The sequence below is a fragment of the Eptatretus burgeri genome, chromosome 12 (assembly GCF_056783735.1).
Source record: "Eptatretus burgeri isolate ZD-2024b chromosome 12, Ebu_testis_v1, whole genome shotgun sequence".
NCBI classification, from domain to species: domain Eukaryota; kingdom Metazoa; phylum Chordata; class Myxini; order Myxiniformes; family Myxinidae; genus Eptatretus; species Eptatretus burgeri.
Window position 1 is genome coordinate 24,460,545 of NC_140972.1, and position 20,000 is coordinate 24,480,544.

The 20,000-nt window shown below is 43.8% G+C and overlaps 1 protein-coding gene across 2 annotated transcripts in view; it reads right to left on the minus strand.

Moving 5' to 3' along the window:
- The window catches only part of LOC147015259 (guanine nucleotide-binding protein subunit alpha-11), a 664,748-nt gene that overhangs the window by 563,851 nt on the left and 80,897 nt on the right, over positions 1 to 20,000 (minus strand). For both annotated transcript variants that reach the window (XM_085849846.1, XM_085849845.1), the window contains exon 2: positions 17,278 to 17,462. In XM_085849846.1, coding sequence (XP_085705972.1) covers positions 17,278 to 17,462 — 185 coding nt within the window. The remainder of the gene's footprint in view (positions 1 to 17,277; positions 17,463 to 20,000) is intronic.

Below are 20,000 nucleotides of genomic sequence, written 5' to 3' on the forward strand. Positions count from 1 at the left end.
GTAACGCATGCAGAGTAAAACAAGATTTACATACGTGCGATGTCTAATAAATAAAGAAGATTTAAGCAGACCTGAAACTAGGCCGAGGCTTCAGGCTTTGGCTCACCTGGATCAGGAGCAACAGTCACTCATACCCCCAATAGATCCCCTTAGACCCTGATTTTTTAAAAATGCCATGAACAAACTTTAGTACATCATAGCTGATGAAGGTTGTGGTCAAGTTTCATCAAAAGCGTGTGTGTAGTTTCAAAGGAAAAAGCAAATACCTATTTTAGGGAGTCAAACTGGGATCCACTTTGCCCCCCAGTAGACCCCCTTGGACCCAGATTTTATTTTTCTTTAATGCCATGAACAAACGAGTTACAACATCTATATATTACTAAAACGCTGATCTTTTACGTTCCCGAAATACAGCAAAAACGGTACACAGTAGCGAAAAAATTTTACGGCCACCTTACTCACCATTCACCTGCGGTGTGTAGTATCAAGTTTCGTTAAAATCGGGCAACAAAAAAAATGATTAAAAAAATCAATTCCCAATTCAATCAAGTACTCTTTGGGATTATTTGATCAATGCAAAGAACCTCAGCGGTATAGTTCGCTGGAGCTATCTTTTTCTTTTTTTTTTCTTGAAATGATTTATTTTAAAATCTCAAACATTTAGTATAGACAAAGAACAATTTATTTTTCAGCATAAAATAAACATCGCCATTTTGATCTCATACTTCCGTGTTCGTTAATACATAAAATTGTTTCAACGCGTGCTTCGTTGAATGTAAATGTTAGATTCCTGAGGTAAATGCTCACAAATTATCTTCAAGTTAAAGTTTGACCACTAAATATTATGAAAAAAAATTTTTTTTTTTTTTCATCAACCGCTGTCACAACGGGAACCCAACGGGTTCACGGGTCGTCTAGTACCAAATATCATTTCAGCCAAGTTTGGTCACATTCCCATCAGCAGTTTTGGAGAAGTTGCAAATGTTTGCGGACGGATGGACCGATGACACGCCATCCCATAAGCTCCCCGGAACCATGTTCCAGGTGAGCTAAATGTTAGATGCAGCACAAAGACGACAGGAAATATAAATATGCCTCGACTTGAATAACAAAGCCATTAATAAACTAGACAAAGCAAAATTCAGTATCTGATATTTTAACACGAGAATTATGGTTTGTGCTGGAGATGGGAACGCCAAATACGTCAACCTGGTCTAGAATCATCGATACAGTTTGCTTTACCCCATATGATTGCAAGACAAATTTTGCTAAACAATAATAATAAAAAAAATAAAGTCACCATTTTAAGCTATCTTTATAAGAGAGAAACTGAAGTACATCTAAAAGACTATATACATATATATATATATATATATATATATATATATATATATATATATATATATATATATATATATATATATATATATATATATATATATATATATATATATATATATATATGTATATATGACAAGAGAGGTCATAAAACACGCTACCTCATGCAGTGTTCAAATACATTCTTCAATTTCAAAATAAAATAAGGATTTTATAGATCACGAAAAAAGATTCTGGAAGTTCAGCACAATTGAAGCAGTCTTGGACACCAACTCATTTAACATGTCTAAGTACTGTTAAACTAGAGGCTCTTGGAAGTGACAAGAAGGCAATTTGTGCTGTTCTACAGTGTTCAAGTATAAAATTCAATTTAAATGAAATAAAGATGGTAAAAGTGGAATAAATAAATTAATACTGGATTTTACCACATGTTGCAGCGTCTATTACACCACCCTAACATGTTAAATTCCTTATTTATGCCTGTTGTTTGTATCCTTTATGACATCCTTAAAAACAGCAAGTTTCCTGTTTGGAATGATTTTCAATTTTGTTTGATCGCCAGCTGGGCAGACAGACAGACAAAAATTATCGACTCCTCTCTACACATGTGCGATCGGGATGAATTCAGAGACAAAGTACTGTAAAACAGCAGGTTTGTTTTCCGATTAGTGTTCAAAATACAACATTCAATTTACTCCTCCTTATTCCTCACTCCCCCAACCCTCCTCACTCTCTCCCCCAACCCTCCTCGCTCTCTTCCTCAACCGTCCTCACTCCTCTACCCATCCTCGTTTCACCTCACTCACTCCTCCACTTCCTCTCTCTCTCTCTCTTCCCCAACCCCTCTCCCTCCCTCCCCCCCCCCGTTTAGTATTATCCTCAGCGAAGCGAGAGACATTTGCCAATATGAAATAAATATATATATATATATATATATATATATATATATATATATATATATATATATATATATATATTGTTACGGTTGTGGAAATTCGCAAACCACGATTCAGGTCCCGTAGGTGAGATATCTCTGTAAGTACATGTGTAGTTAGCCCCAAACCCGTTGTTTAGAGGGAATAAATGTGATTCATTCGGGCTGCGACGCTTTGAGATAGCGTTTTTTTTTCTGTTCTATCTTTATTTTGAACCAACCATCACACAACAACAACGCCAACAGCCACGATCTTTACCTTCACAACTCGCTCCCGCAAACATCGCATCACCGCCATTCCAAACAGCACCATAGCCATAAGCCACCACCATAAACCCTCCACCACCTTCACCTCTCTCCTTCTGCGGCTATTCCCGCACCACCTGTGAGCACCGAGCGTCGGGCTGTCCTGGGCTCGTACAAGATACGCGCCTAGCCGCGAGTGAAAAATGCGGCCTTTCCGAGGAGAATTCGGATCAGGAATGCTACACGCCCACTTCTGATCCGTCCAATCAGCAAGCGCGGGGTGGTTTGGCCCCGCCTCCAGGTGTGTTTGTGTGGAATCGAGATATGCAAATTCTAGGATCAGGGGAGATTCATGTACTTTAAAAGACACTGCATTTTTACGAACTGACAAGTCAAACAAGGATTAAAGAGCATAACTGCACAATTTCAAAAGAAAGCAAGCTTCAGTTGTAAATGCTATGATCTGCCAAGTGACTGATCAATAATTCAACAACCAACAACACGGCCACTACTGACGGAGTAACTGAATATGCACCATCCTCTGAACTTCGGCAACTTTCTTTCCATACATGACCTTTCTGAACTGGTAAAAAAAAAAAAAAAAAAAAAAAAAAAAAATGAAAGATTCCAAAGAGTTCCTTAATTTTTCAGCACAAAATAAGGTTAGCTTTCTGCTACCTTGAAGACACGATGGAGGCATCTGGAGGAGCAGAATTAGCCATTGCATCAAGAATAAAGTCAGCCTGGAATAAGCAGAGACAACTCGGTGGTATCATGAAACAGGCAATTTTGTCTGTTGGAGAAGTGAAAAACTCAATAAAACATGTCCAACGGACATGCCAATTTTATCACCTGGAAGTTTAATAAACTCAACACGTGATCTTTTCTGTGTAAACCTCGATGGTCTTTTCTGTGTCAAGCCACAGTGATTACACTGAACAACAAATTTCAAAATTTTTTTTTTACTGGAGATGTGTAAAGTGATTAAGACTAATTTGGGTACGCTGATTTCAAAAATCATAACTGTTTTGCTGTATCACGTCAGGATTTTCAAGAACAGAAATATTCCCATTGCCTAGAAGTCAGGATTTCAATGAAATTTACATATGTCTTTAACATGTCTATTTCGTACAATTGTTGTTAACTTGTGTTATATTTCTTTCTTTCAGATAAAGATGAGTAGGCGTTCCTGTACCAATCATCCTGACAACTTCTGTTATGTCTGTGGTCGGTATACCAAAAAAGATCAACAGCGAAGTATATCTACAGCAGTGAAAATGAAGGCCGCCTACTTTCACTACTTCGGGTGTAAGGTGGGGGACCAAGAACAGAGCTGGGCACCACACATCTGCTGCACAAGTTGTCACACAACCTTGACTCAGTGGTTGGTGGGCAAGCGCGCGAGCATGCCATTTGCGGTGCCCATGATATGGCGTGAGCCGCAGAATCATCATGATGATTGTTATTTCTGCTGCACAAGCATCGCCGGCTTCAACAGGAAGAATAAAGGTCACATCAAGTACGCTGACTGCGTCTCTGCTCGTAAACCTGTGCCTCATGATGACGAGAACCCCGTTCCAAAACCTCCAGCTTATCAGAACATAGCTGTAAGCAGTGGTGAAGAGGATGGTGATGATGAATCTTTTGAACCCGACACTCAAGAACCACACCTTCTGAACCAGGGAGACTTAAATGATCTTGTAAGAGATCTCTCACTGTCAAAGGCGAAGGCAGAGCTGCTTGGATCAAGGCTGCAGCAGTGGAATCTACTGGAACCTAACACCAAGATATCCTTGTTCAGAGCACGTCACAGAGACATGGCTGAGTTCTTTGAGATGGAAGACACGATGACATTCTGCAGTGACATCAACGGTCTGTTGAAAGAACTTGGGTGTGATCACGATCCTGCAGACTGGCGCCTCTTCATCGACTCGGGGAAGAACAGCTTGAAGGCTGTTTTGCTCCACAATGGCAACGAGAAACCATCAGTCCCACTGGCTCACGCGTTCGGCATGACAGAGACCTATGAGACTATGCGGCAGCTGCTTGATTCCATCAAGTACAATGACTTCAACTGGCACATCTGCGGAGACTTGAAAGTGGTGGCGCTGTTGTTAGGGCTGCAGTCAGGCTACACGAAATACATGTGCTTCCTTTGTCTCTGGGATAGCAGAGACGACAAGAATCACTGGACGAAGAAAGATTGGGAAGAGCGAAAGGAGCATGTACCTGGTCGACACAACGTGAAGCATGTCGCCCTTGTCGACCCAGCCAAGGTTTTCCTTCCACCACTCCACATAAAGCTCGGCTTGATGAAAAGTTTTGTACGGGCAATGGATCTGAATGGGCGTGGGTTTTTATACCTCAAGGAAAAGTTTGGCAACACCTTGTCGGAGGCCAAGATCAAGGCTGGTGTCTTTGTTGGACCGCAAATCTGACAGATTATGAAGGACGAAACTTTTCCGACAACTCTAAACCCCAAAGAGCTGGCAGCGTGGAGGAGCTTCAAAGCTGTGATGGACAACTTCTTGGGGAACGAGCGTGCGGACAACTATGAAGAAATAGTGCAGCAGCTGCTGGAGTCCTTCAGGAAACTTGGCTCCAGGATGTCCCTGAAAATCCATTTCCTACACCAGCACCGGAACTTCTTCCCTGACAACTTGGGAGCAGTCTCGGACGAGCACGGCCAGCGATTCCACCAAGAGATTTCACTCATGGAGACGCGTTACCAAGGGCGGCACAACCCGAACATGATGGGCGATTTCTGCTGGTTCCTGCATCGTGAAACTGACACAGAGCAGCACAAACGCAAAGCCAAATGCCTAAAGCATTTTTAATTACATTCTAGTGGAGTTTTTCTGTAATTTCTATAATTTTGAAGCATTCATGATGAAATAAATGAATAAATGAAATTTTGTAAATTTCATTGAAATCCTGACTTCTAGGCAATGGGAATATTTCTGTTACTGAAAATCCTGACGTGATACAGCAAAAGGGTTATGATTTTTGAAATCAGCGTACCCAAATTAGTCTAAATCACTTTACACATCTCCAGTAAAAAATTTTTGTTGTTCAGTGTTAGCAGCAACTATGAGTATCTTTTAGACTCAGCAATCCCAAAACGCCGGTGAAAATTTCAAAGAAATATCATGGTATTGCCCCACACACAAAAGGTACAAATAGTTGGACAGGTGCAATAGTTGACACTACAGGTGAAATCTAAAACATACCCATCACATGGGAAGTCTGGAAAAAAAATGTTAATGTTGAGTCCTGATTAGACAGGTATTGATGTATGGAAGTGAAACGTGGGCACTGCAGATGGAATTTGTGAAAATAATGGAAAGAACAGACATGAGAATACGATGGATGAATGGATTGGCTCTGAAAGAAAGCATTCCGAGCTCAGAAATCAGGAAGAGATTAAAAAACAAAAAAAAAATCAACACTACTGAGGAACTTAGAAAGAGAAGATGTGGTTAGTGTGGTCTTGTGCAACGATGGTCAGAAGATGAAGCTGTGTAGAAAGCAATAAAACTCGTGGTGTAAGGAAACTAGAATGGCACTCTTCCACGTCAACCTATATGCCTCCGCCCACATTATTACATCATTATACTGTACATAGTTTTCCCAAGTTTTATTTAAATCACTTCAGCTGTTCTCAAAATCACATTTTTACCTGGCATGACCTCTAACCCTTGACGATAAAATCTAATCAGTTAATATTTGCATATGTATACATTTACACAAATTTGGTCAAAATCCTATCACTGGTTCACAAGTTCGCTCGGTAATAGAATTTTTACTCAACAGGACCTATGACCTTTGCTATTTGACCTCTTGATGCCATTATCTAATCAGTTTATCTTTGCAACATCATACCAAGTTTGACTTAGATCCATTCAGCTGTTAAGTTCTTGCGGTAATGAAAACCCATCACAGACAGACAACCCGACAACATAATGCCTCCGGCGACTTCATCGGCAGAGGCATAAAAATAGCACCGCAAAGCGGGCGTAACCCCTCAGCCCCTTGACGCAAACCAATTTCAAGATGGTGGCCACATTAAAAATCGTAGCACGCGCACTTTCAAAAGGAACCTTCCTCTACTCAACCCCAACACACCCAGCAAAAATGGATTTAATCGGACAAGGCGTTCTCCTCGAAATTGACAGAAACCAATTTCAAGATGGCTGCCGTGGCGGCCACAGTGAAAATCGCAGCATGCCCATTTTGGAAAGTAACCTTCCTCGACAAAACCCCATTATACCTCGCCAGAATAAAATCAATGTGTGAAGCCGTTCTCAAGTTATTGTCCGGAAACCAAATTCAAGATGGCTGCTCGAGCCGCCATATTGGATATCGGATTGCGCTGAGTATCGAAAGGAACCTTCCTCTAAACACCCCCATTATATCACACAAAAATGAAATCAATAAGTCAAGCCATTCTCAAGTTATTGTCCGGAAACCAAATTCAAGATGGCTGCCCTAGCCGCCATATTGGATATCGCATCGCACTGAATATCGAAAGGAACCTTCCTCTACCCAGCCCCAACACACCCTGCAAAAATAGATTTAATCGGACAAGGCGTTCTCGAAATCGACGGAAACCAATTTCAAGATGGCTGCCATGGAGGCCACATTAAAAATCGCAGCGCGCCCATTTTCAAAAGGATCCTTCCTCTACTCAACCCCAACATACCCTGCAAAAATGGATTTAATCGGACAAGGCGTTCTCCTCGAAATTGACGGAAACCAAAAGTTGACAGACAGACGGACGCCCGCCCGGACAACGCCTATGACGACAATACCCCTTAGCCAATTCGGGCTGAGGGGTAAAAAGCAGAGGACATGCTAAAAAGACCTGGAAAGTGTCAAGAAAGTTACACAATGTTTGGGTTCACACGAAGCAGAAGTAATGGATAGATCCATACTGAAGAATGACATCATTTGACAAACTCCCTGGAAAAAAGGGGAAATGGTTGTAAAACATTTGTCGTCGTCATCGTCGTCATTGTTGTGTGACAACAAAGTTGCACTCCATCGACTGTAACATACTTTGTGTTTATACGATCTTGCAATAGGTGATACGTTTGTTTGAAGATATCTTCACATCGACAATTTACGAAAGCAGGTATATACGAAGTTACTGAAGGCCTGCTGTTTCGGCTGTGTTCGCAGCGGAACAGCATCAGCGATGATCAAGTGGCCAGCCTGGGATGGGCATGAAAACTGACAGAAAAAGTGTCATAAAGTTAAATCAGAGCAATTTCTGGATTATTTAATGGCACTAACTCCAAAACTAGTGATGAAATGCAAAAATTGACGTAATATTATTGCCAAAAAATGTTGCCAACTGTCTTGTAATATTGGACGTAATATTATTCATATTTCTGAACCACCAGAGTTCAGTTGAGACCTTTCCAATATTTCCAGAGTGAAAAAGTAAGAGTGCATGAGTCTGTGGCCAAGCCAAGAGAGGGTAGGGGGGGGGAGAGAGAGGGGAATAGAGGAGGGGTGAGACTAGGGTGAGAGAGAGGGGGAGAGAGAGGGGGCAAGAGAGGGGGAGAGAGAGGGGCAAGAGAGGGGGAAAGAGAGGTGGGCAAGAGAGGAGGGCAAGAGAGGAGGGCAAGAGAGGGGGCAAGAGAGGGGGCAAGAGAGGTGGGCAAGAGAGGTGGGCAAGAGAGGTGGGCAAGAGATGTGGGCAAGAGATGTGGGCAAGAGATGTGGGCAAGAGAGGTGGGCAAGAGAGGTGGGCAAGAGAGGGGGCAAGAGAGGGGGCAAGAGAGGTGGGCAAGAGAGGGGGCAAGAGAGGGGGCAAGAGAGGGGAGGGAGAGGGAGGAGAGAGAGAGGGGCGTCACAATTCAAGAGAGGGGAGAGAGGAGGGGGCAAGAGAGGGGGTGAGAGTGGGGGCGAGACAGGAGGGGGGAGAGAGGAGGGGCGAGACTAGGGGGGAGCGAGGGGGGGTGAGAGAGAGGGGGCATCACAACTCTTCTTCATTTGATATGACGTCACAATTGACGCTGGGGACCTGAGTATGTTTCACAGGTGTTTCCCAAGTTATGGCCATTTATGATACGGTTGGTCCGATCGAATTGAAATAATGCCCCAATCCAGTCGTCGTTTACGCACCTCCGGGCCCGCCCCTACTAGTAATAATAATAATAATCTATCTATAATTCCAGCAATCTGTGTGTGTGTCTGTGCGTGTGTCTGTGTGACCGGTGTTTCTCAACAACCTCTGGTCCGATCTAATTGAAACTTGCCAGGTATATTGCTGGGGACCTGAGGATGTGCCTTTTCAAGGTTTGATATTAATCGGACAAGTGCTTCCCAAGTTATGGCCATTTATTTACCAAACCAATGGGAAGACACGTTGTTGCGTGGGCGTAGCCGATGGGGAAGGGAAGCACAGCCACGTTCCCCATTACGGGTTACAACGTACGGACTTCCAGAGAGTGATGACCGTGTATTCTAATAATTTCTCGATTTCTTATGCGCATTTATAGATAAACACAATGGCCCAAGTTATGATCGTTTTCATATTAGACGGTGTATAAATTTCGGGAACATCAGAGTGCTGGTATGCTCCGAACCAGGAAGTAAATTTTTTCTCTCTCTTCTCTTCTCCTTTTGTTTTTCCTTGCCTTGACATTGCGAAAAGGTAAAATACGTTGGCGCTAATTGAATAATTGGGTATTAAAAATAAATTGCGAATAATCGTAACTGCGAATAATATCGAACTTCCGGGTCACGCACGTACGGGCACGTGAGAGCGAAGAAACGGCCTGTGTGGTTTATTTATTTATTATTATTATTATTTTTTTCTTTTTCTTTTTTTTTATGGGCACGTATTAGTAATAATAATAATAATATGAAGTAAATAATTCGAAGTGATCCATTTGCACACCCAAACCCAAAATGAGTGTGATGGAGCGAGAGCACGCTCCTCAAATATGATGGTCTGGTTATGTCACAATAACCAATAAGCAGTTTAAACTATTGTGGAAGGTGTCTAACCCTTGGTTAGTTTAAGATCGGTTATAGACGAAAAGAAATTCACTAAATGCATCACTACCGAAAGTATAATAAACTTGTTGAAAAAAAAGTGTTCGACTAACTGTTTTTCTGAGTGCTAGAATTTAGTTTAGGGTATAAATGGAAGGCGGTTACGTTTTCACCCGTCTGTTTGTTTTGTCAAAATTGAAAATTTTCGTCATATCTCGGTCTGTCTTGTTTGTATGTTTGGCTGTGAGCGCGATAACTTACGAATGCTTTCAACTATCTTCGTCAAACTTTAACAGAGGATTCCAAAGGACAAAAGTGAGGCAGTGAATGCGTTTTGTCTCGACATGTAAAAAGTCAAGGTGACAATGACATAATTGGCATGATTTTCATCATACCTGTCAGGCTACCGCCACACACCGCCTTTTTTGTCTGCATGCCCATCTGATTTTAGTGTGCAGGATATCTCAAAAAGTTGTGGACAGATTCGGAGGAAGTTTAGTTGGCAGGTTAGGTGTGTGACAAGGACAAAGTGATTAGATCTTGGTGAAGATCCAGATACTATAATGTTTTTTTAAGTGATTCTTCACCATTGAGAGATAGGGCCAAAAACAATATATAGCATGACATCTCAAAAAATCGTTGATGGATTCGGACGAAACGTGGTCAGGTTGGATGTGTGACAAGGACAAATCGATTCGATTTTGGTGAAGACCCAAATCCAGATCAGACTCCGGGCGGACGTATGCACACTCTATGGAGTGCCCATGTAGTTTTTCTACTTTTCGTAATTATGCTGTAGGAATTTAGCCTGTGGAGGCTTGTACTCACAAAATCAGCCAATACAGTGAATATTGTATTTGTAATATTTTGCAATCAAACAAAATTGAGCTTGGACTTTTTTTTGCATGTAATTTATTACAATCCATTTCTCTTTTTCAAGTCAGATTTAGTTTTCCCGTTTCAAGTCATAGATTTTGTGAATGCCGCATGTTTTCCACAATCGCAGAAAATCAATGGCTCCACATATGCTGATACCATTGGTCCAGTTTCCATCCTGATACAAGATAATGCTCGATGCCATATTGTGAGGAGTGACAGAAAATGCAATGACATGGTAAGTGAGAAGCCCAGACCTTAATCTGATATAAAATCCTTGGAACCTTATCAGGTGGAGCGTTGATAAATGTCCTCACCCTTTGCGTAACCTCAGACTAGTGCTAACTGATGAATGGAACAGTGTCCCACAAAATGTCATCTGCAATTAGATCATAAGCATGCCATGGAGTTGGAGGAACTGTATCACCATTTGGGGACCTCATACTCAATAATGCCAGAACAATCATGGGCCATTACCATCCCTACATACGCTTTCAATTTGATACTCCTCTGTTGACATTCAATCAATGGTAATACCATACACAATACAATCACTCTGACCTCCAATTATTGTGACCAAACGTTTCCATTAATCTCATAATACGCTTAGGTTACGCAAAGGTTACGTTTCCATTAATCTCATTCGTCACTCCTTCGGTGTCATTTCCCTGGTCTCTGTTTATGCTCCGACTGAGGTGAGTGATCTCACCGTGAAGGATGCGTTCTACGCCACGCTCGAGTCTGTGGTTGATCAGTGCCGCAGACGAGATACACTTCTAGTCTTGGGGGATTTCAATGCATCGACTGGAACTGATAGGGATGGTTTTGAGGTGTGTGTTGGTCCCCATGGGTCAGGAACTATGAACCAGAATAGCACTAAGTTCCTTGACTTTGCAAGAAGTCATGGACTTAGGGTGGCTGGTTCATGGTTTCAGCGCCCAGAAGCTCATCGCTGGACTTGGTATTCCAACGCTGGCGGTGTGGCAAAGGAGATTGACCATGTCCTCATTGACGGTCGTTGGAGGATGATCCAGAACTGCAGGGTCTACCGGAGTGCTCAGTTCCTCAATACTGACCACAGGCTTGTTGTAGTAGCAACTCTAAAGCTGCACCTTAAATCCTGGAGAATGGTACCATGCCAGCCTAGGCTGGATGTTGGCAAGCTCAGGGATGAGAGAGTAGCTGAGGAGTTTGCGAACAGGCTGAGTGGACACTTGGGGGGTCTGGGTGCTTTGGGGGGTCCTGAAGAGTTGTGGAGTGCCTTCAAGACCACCGTCCTTGATGTTGCCGGTGGATGTCTTGGAGCTCACCGCAGGGCAAAGAAGAATTTTGTCTCTCAAGGGACACTGGATACCATTGACCAGAGTCGCAGGGCCAGGCTGAATGGCAGAGCTGAGCTGTTCAGGGAGCTGAGGCGTAAAACTGTACGTGCACTGAGGGTGGACAAGGAGGCCTTTGTGCGAGGAATCTGTGAGGGGGTAGAGCATCACCTGTGGACAGGTGATTCTCGTCCCGCTTACAGGGGAATTCGCGCATTGCATTCATCCAAGCCCATCCCTCGGAGCACTGCAGTTCGAGCAGAGAGTGGTAGGCTCTTGACAGAGGAATCTGAAGTGAAGGCCCGCTGAGCCGGTTACTTTGAGCGGTTATACCAGGCTGATCCCCCAGCTGTCGAGTTGGACGTCAAGGGTGTTACAATCCCTGGTGCTGACCCTCAAATCAACTGTGGTCCACCTTCGCTTGTGGAAACACGGGCTGCGGTGAACCAGTTGAAACGGGGCAAAGCTCCAGGGATCTGTGGCATCCATGCTGAACTTCTCAAGGCTGGTGGAAATGCTGCACTCGTATCGTTGCATGCAGTTTTGTGCTCTGCCTGGAACACAGGCATCATCCCAACTGACTGGAAGAGGGGCCTTGTTGTCCCTCTCTGGAAAGGGAAGGGTGATCGCCAAGACTGCAACAACTACTGAGGGGTGACGCTGCTCTCAGTGCCGGGCAAGGTCTTTGCTCGGATAATTCTTGATAGGGTTCGCCACCATCTGCTTGAGCACCAGCGTCCAGAGCAGTCAGGCTTTACACCAAAGAGGTCAACGATTGACCATATCCTTGCCCTTCGTGTCCTCACCAAACGCAGACGAGAGTTTCGGTAGGGGCTGCTTGCAGCCTATGTTGATCTCTGTAAAGCGTTCGATTCAGTGAATCGGGATGTCCTCTGGAGGATTCTTGGTCTTCGTGGGGTGCCACCAAAACTGATCGATCTGATGTCTGAACTCTACTCTGGTACTGAGAGTGCTGTGAAGTGTGGTGGTACCATCTCTGACATATTTCCAGTTGTTACTGGAGTTCGTCAGGGGTGTGTACTGGCCCCCACACTTTTCAGCACTTGTATGGACTGGATTTTAGGGAGGATGTCGGAGAGATCAAGCTGCGGTGCATCGTTTGGGAATGTCAAGATCTCGGACCTTGATTTTGCAGATGATGCAGTCATCTTTGCGGAGACTTTAGATATCCTTTTGGGGGCCCTCGAGGTGCTGAATGAGGAGTCGGAGCCGCTGGGATTACGGGTTTCTTGGGTCAAAACTAAGATCCAGGCTTTCGGTGACATCTTGGATGCTGCTGTCCTGTCTGTGTCTGTTTGTGGTGAGGATGTTGAGGTCGTGGAGAGATTCACTTACCTCGGCAGTGATATTCATGTCTCTGCTGGCTGCGAGTCAGAGGTCAATAGACGTCTGGGTCGGGCCTGGGGAGTCATGGATTCACTGGATCATGGGGTGTGGCGCTGCCGGTACCTGTGCGCGAGGACGAAAGTCCGAGTCTTCAGGTCCTTGGTACTTCCAGTCTTGCTCTATGGATGCGAGACTTGGACTCTGACCAAGGATCTGAGACGGAGACTTAATTCCTTTGGTACCAGGTCTCTTCGGAGAATCCTTGGCTATCGCTGGTCGGATTTTGTGTCCAACGAGTGGTTGCTGAGAGAGACTCGGATGAGATTTGTTACCTGCATAGTCCGTGAGCGTCAGTTGCGGCTGTATGGACATGTGGCTCGTTTTCCTGACGCTGATCCTGCTCACCAGATTCTCTCAGCGAGGGAGTCTCATGAGTGGAGGAGGCCAGTGGGCTGACCACATTCCTCGTGGTTGCAGCAGGTTGACCATCATCTCAAGGAGATGGGGATGGGCCTGGCATCTGCCTGGGGGATGGCCAGACGGAGACCCCTGGAGTACCGGCGGAAAGTGGACGCAGCGACGCGTTGTTCTGGCACATGCTCCCATACCTGACCTGACCTGTTTCCATTAAATACTTCATACTGATTATTGTCATTTGTTTTTCCAAAAGGTGGTTCAGGTTTCAAATGTTGCTCCTTTAATTACAGTAATACCTCACCATACGCTCAGGATGCATTCCTGAAAAACCGAGTGTATTGTCAATCAGCTTGTTGCGAAACAAGTTTTCCCATAAGAATAATGTTATAACGAGGAGATACGTTCCTGAAGGATGTCGAAAACCAGCATTTTTCCCAAAATAAGAGTTCTAAAGATATAGTTGTGCTTATTAATGAATAAACAGCAGTTGTAATGATTAATAAAAGTACATACAGTACAGTACTGGACAATAAAAATCAACATCCTCCTTCTCAAGTTCCTCGAATCCCAGCTGCCTGCCCATTTCAACAACGTTTTCAATAACATCTTGAATCGCCTCCTCTTGAATCCTCCCTTGGGAGGGAGGAACACAATCAGGTCAGAGTTTCCTCCACACACTGTTAAGGTTTGCAGACCTAACTTCTTTCCAAGACTCAAAGATGTTCTTTGATTGCATTAAATATTGTTGCAGTTCTGTAAAACCGGCACTCCTCTGAGGCAATGGCACCCAACATACAGTGATCCTTAGACAGTTATCTCATTAGTATTTGTTTAGCTCACCCTTTCCATTTGTCTAGTGGGTAAATGGGAAAGATGCATTGCATTGGGCATTTAGTTAGGTCTTCAGTCCTTTATTCTTTCATTTATTTCATCTCTCTACTTCCACGTACTCTACTACATTTCGTACACAAACCACGCATGCAGATTAGTAACGCTACCAGGAGCATCAGAACAGACCACCATTTCCTGTTCAAACGGTGTGCCATAATCCAACTGATGCCTCAACTCAGACCCCATGCTCCCTACGACACTACAACGCTCGCCATAATCACTACAAGCGCCTTCTAAAAATCCCGACAACAACCTCTGCCCAACCTCTTCACCACAAACTCCACAACCATGACCAACCACCACCTCTTCACCACAACCACGGCCAACCACCTCAGTCTCCTTACTATGAATGCTTCAACCACGAACACTTCGATGCCTCCACCACAAACTCCACAATGCTTCCTCTACCTCACAACAACTGCTTCGATGCCTCAACCACCTTACCATAACTCACCATTACAATGTCACAGCTGTCTCCATCCAAACTCACAACTTTCACCGCTCCAAACACCACAACCACGACGTCTCGACCACCACCTTTTGAGACCAGCGGGAACATGGAGATGCGCTCATGGATGGGGTGCATTATGGAGTACCCTGCTCCAATGTCAATGACGGAGCTCCATCGCATGGCCTGGCTCAAAGGCAAATGAGGCCTTATGCAGTTCTGGAGCCTGGTAGGGTGAGGCTACGGCATGGGATGACTGCTATGTGCCAATGAGGGAGCTTGGGAACACCTGTGCCAATGGGGGAGCTCCTGCAGGTGACAGATTGGTCCTTTGGTCCAATTTTTGGCCCCTTCCCCACTCAGGCTCTATAAAAGAGAAGCAATTCAGGCAAGACTCTGGCTCTCTTTCGTCCAGGCTCAGATAGTCAGTCGTCCAGGATCTCTCCTCTGTCCACGTCTGAGCGGAATCTCTTCACGAGCCAGCGCAACCGAGTGGAGAGGGCAGAGCAATCGTGCAAGGTGAGCGGGATAGGGTGAGCAGTTGCCAGGACAAGCTGGGATCATCCCCGAGTCATCGGCGCTTGGCTTTGGCTGCATTCCGCAGCCAATGTTCACACTTGCAGACTTCACACATCTTCGTTGTCATTCTCTCATGCATCTTTTTCTTCCCTCTACGTCTCGCCCACTGAGGACGCACAAGCTAAATGAGCATTACTGACTCGCACCTCTGACCTTCCTCTTATATCACGCTGCACGACACACTGCACTGCATTTGCATCTCCCACTTCCACACCATAGACAACCTCAGTTTTCCTCCCTCCTACCCCTTCCTTGTGATTTGGTTGCGCAGGTTCGTCGACTGCACCAGGAACAATGAGGTCGCTGCACGTCAACTACCTCTCCTCTTTCTGGGTTACCTCTAATTTCCTCGGGTGTGTGTGTGTGTGTGTGCGTGCGTGCGCGCGTGATGGCGCCTGTTATGTGCAACATAAGTTAAGATTGTAGAAGTTTATCGGGGTAACTCTGCACTGTCTTCTTTTCGAAAAATTTGCATTTATTTGTCTCACCGACGGATTCCTTGCTTTCCCCTGCTGCACATCATTTTCCTTGCCTTGTTGCAATAAATTGCTTTGCTATAAATGTACTCAGCTCGTTTTCGTCTTTTCCTTCATTGGTCCAGCATAGTCTGCACATTAGCCAAGCTGGGAAGTTATCCCCAAATAATCTGCTTATTAGCCGGTGTGTACTTGGTAGCTCCGCTCGGCTGCACCTGATATTGTTTCATGCAAATACGCATCGAGGGCATAATTTCCCGTTAAGGAGACTGCGTATATCACAGTTAAATGACAGCCGGACGGAGGACACTGGGTCACGTGGTTAAATTGTTGACGTTCGTTGTCGATTAATAACCTGTCGCAACACGAGCTCATTCATGTGCAACGGCCTTGATTCCCGGTGAGTCCAGGGAGAAACCAGGGATATTCCCACCCTCAGTACCCCCGTGACCCTGGGTCCGCAACAATATGTTGTGCCCATTCCAGGGCTCTTTAGTGTTTCAAAATGTCCAATTTCATTTGAAGGGAAATGCTTCGTTTATTTTTCTTGGTTCCCGACATTTCAAACTTTCAGGCACAAATGAAATGGCAATAAAAATTATCAACCCATTGAGCAAATTGTAAGCACATGGACTGGATGTGTTCAGAACAAGTTTGGCAGGAAGAAAATTAAATGGTATCACGTGAGTCCCCACGTGGTGTCACAGTTTGTAAACCTTTACATCACTTTCGTGACTTTCTTTATCACATTCCTCATTTCTGTTACGTTTACCTCAATAGTTATTTGTTAAAATAAAAAAACCAGATCCAAACGCACCTTGCTTTTCAGAGTTTATGCAGACATACTGCACTGCATCTTATGCACAAATATCCCGTGAGCAAACACATCAGGTTAAATGGATTACCTGGAGCGGAGCTGCTGAAGTGGAATGTAAATTTAAGCGAAGTGTAGTCATTTGGATCTTGTGAAATACAGATTGCTCACATTACATTTGTCTAATATAAAACCGAGTGATTTTTTTTAACCTTAAAAAGTGAAATACAATTAAAGCTCTTAGACTCTCAAGGAAGCATCATGGACTGGAGCATGCCCAGACTGGTTGTTGTGAAACACTGGGGTAGAACACATTGGCGTATGTCTGAAGCCAGTGAGGGGATTAAGGAGGTTGAGTTGGTCGAGTCATAATGTATAAGGAGCGTAAAACAGAAATGAGTGCGTTGAGAAAGCGTATGGAAAGGTATTACTGTATTTCTTTCTCGTATAGTTCACATGAAATAAATTCTCTTTAAAGGCCACAGCAATTCATACAACCACATGCATAAATAATTTTCAATACAACTATATGCAATAAAGGCATTAAAATTTTTCAAAAAGCATCATTTCAAGCACCCACTGACCTTATTCTGCTCGTACTTGTACAGTATCTTGAGAGTTTCCATTGCACGGGTCATGGCTTGCATGGCGATAAAGATGTTCTGGTAGACTAGCTTGATGAAACCCCGTCGGTCCTCATCTGTGTACCCTGATCCATGAATGATACGCATTTGCTTGATGAATGTGCTCTTCCCACTCTCACCAGTGCCTGTGAATAAGAAATAATAATACACTTATTGATGCATGGAGAGGGAAAAGGGGGGAGGGGTGGGGATAGAAGAGAGAGAGGAGAGACAGAGACATACAGATGACAGAGACAGAGAGAAAAAGGAGAGAGACAGACTCAGAGAGGCATAGACTTTTGAATATTATTACAACAGCACAAAAAACATTTTACAAAGCAGATGTGAACCAAAAACAAACAAATTAAAGGAAACGTTTGAATGAGGCTCATGGAAACAATCAAAAATAAAAATCAAGCATTTCATTTCTTAAGTAACGGTACTCAAGCTGGATCCAAAAAACAATTGATTTTCAAAAGGTCAACGGTGTTGTTACAGGTTTCAACTGTAACAAATGTAAACTTAATTTTCAATGCATTTACACAAGACCCCACCATTGCCCCAAAAGTCTTCAAAGGACGACGACCCATGTTTACATAATACGCATGTTCCAGCTATATGCATGCAAACACCACCCCATTGAAACAAGAGTGCATTTTCATATTTTTCCATTCAATGGTCTGGCTTTTTTGGTCTCGTAAATTGCAAGCTTAGTGATACCAAGGAAAAAATTCTAAAGCAAAATCACAGATTTTTTTTCTTCCAGGATTGCATGCGAGCCCACAAACAAAGATTGGAAAAGAAAAAAAAATTTAATTTATAAAAAAAATACGACTTGAATACAGAAACAGAGATGCCAATCTCTTACACTCAATAAATGCATGATACAAATGTTCCATATTCTTGCAAAAAGGACAAATTCGACACAGAAGGGTTAAACTTCTGGAGTAACACGTGTTTGGCCAGGGTCTGATGGACAAGTCTCCAATTTAAGTCTCCTGTTGGACAAACAGGAGAACTATACTTCTTCTTCTTCTTTCGGCTGCTCCCTTTCGGGGTCGCCACAGCGGATCATCCGTATGATCCGCATAGTGATTTGGCACATGTTTTATGCCGGATGCCCTTCCTGACGCAACCCTGGTCGCCTCTTACGACACAGGGATCTGGTACACCTATTTTAACCAGGGTATACACCGGCCCAGTATACACTGGTACTCATTTCGCCGACCTCGGAAGGATGACAGGCTGAGTCAACCCCCTGGTGTATTAATTCAGTGGCCCAATGGGGCTTGAACTCAGGACCTTTTGGATCCCAAGCCGCTGCCCTAACCACTGCGCCAACACCAGGCTCTGGCCGCTGCCCTAACAGGAGAACTATACATCACCTTCCAATTTGGAGTGAGGAAAGCTCCTGCAGGTAAAGTCTCTTTCCAATGGTTTATTAAGGGTGCTTTTCACCCGTAAACACAATTCCAGACAAATTAGATATTGTTCCCCCCTCCCTCCCCCCTCCCCACCCCACCCCACAATGCCGTGGAACACACCGGACTCGTCATTGTTTGAAGAGAACATGTCATGTTGTTTTTGGCCAGTGGTTGAAAGTTAAGGAAAACTTAGGCGAAAATCTACTTGTTCATTTACTCCATTCTACCCAATATTTAAATGTAAAAAAGACAGGGTTACGATCTTCATGACTTTACTCACTATCCTAATTTAATGCAAGCCATTTTTTTCAGAAACAGAGTCGGCAGGCAACCATTGCTTCAAGGAAAGATCCATAAGAACTCACACTTTATCTATTCCACTATCGTAAAGTATTCCATAAACGATCAGCTGGTAGATATTCCAGCAAATAATGAATTTTGGAAAATTGGCTCACGTACAAACTTCTTGGCATCACGAGATCTCTAACCGCTGCACTCCTGGAGCCCGCCAGGCATTCTAAAGAGATTAAAGAAAAGCAGGGAGCTGAACCATGAGGAAGAGTTCCCAGTCACAATCCATTCCACCTGTTTCCCTGAGTAAGGTATTAGTGAGAGGATGCCAGGACACAACTTCACGATAGAGTCAAAGTTCTCGTGCCATGAATAGAAAAGTCATAATTCGACTAGGAATGTGCACCAAGTTTTGGCCACCTGACTTTCGTGGCCTGCACAACACATCTGGCTTAAGTTAGTTAGTGGTAGCCTCTACAGAAAAAAATAAAATCAATAAGACCCTCTGAATGCTGGTGATCAGAGCTTGAGGAGGCTGGAATGCGATGACCTTGTGCCATATGGTTGGAAGCACCAGATTATTTATTATCGTTACCCGTGCCTTAAGTGACAAGAACTGGAGCATTCCTTTCCACCTTGATAGTTTCTGCTTAATGTTATCTAGAAACCCATCCCAATTATTTTACATGGAGATTGTAGTTCCCAAATGGATACCAAAGTATTTAAACCCATCCATCTTCCATAACATTACTCCTGCAAGAGTTGGGAGAAGCACGTGTGAAGAGTGTGACAAGGAGGGCATATGGGTCTGATGAGGCAAGTTCAAATTTGGCAAGACAACAGGATATCTCTAAAACATATTTCTGGTTTTTAAATACAACACACAGTTCATTTGCATAAGCTGAATTAACTATTTTAGAATTGTTTGACAAAGACAACCTATATAAGGAGGTATGAAGGAGAGCCAGT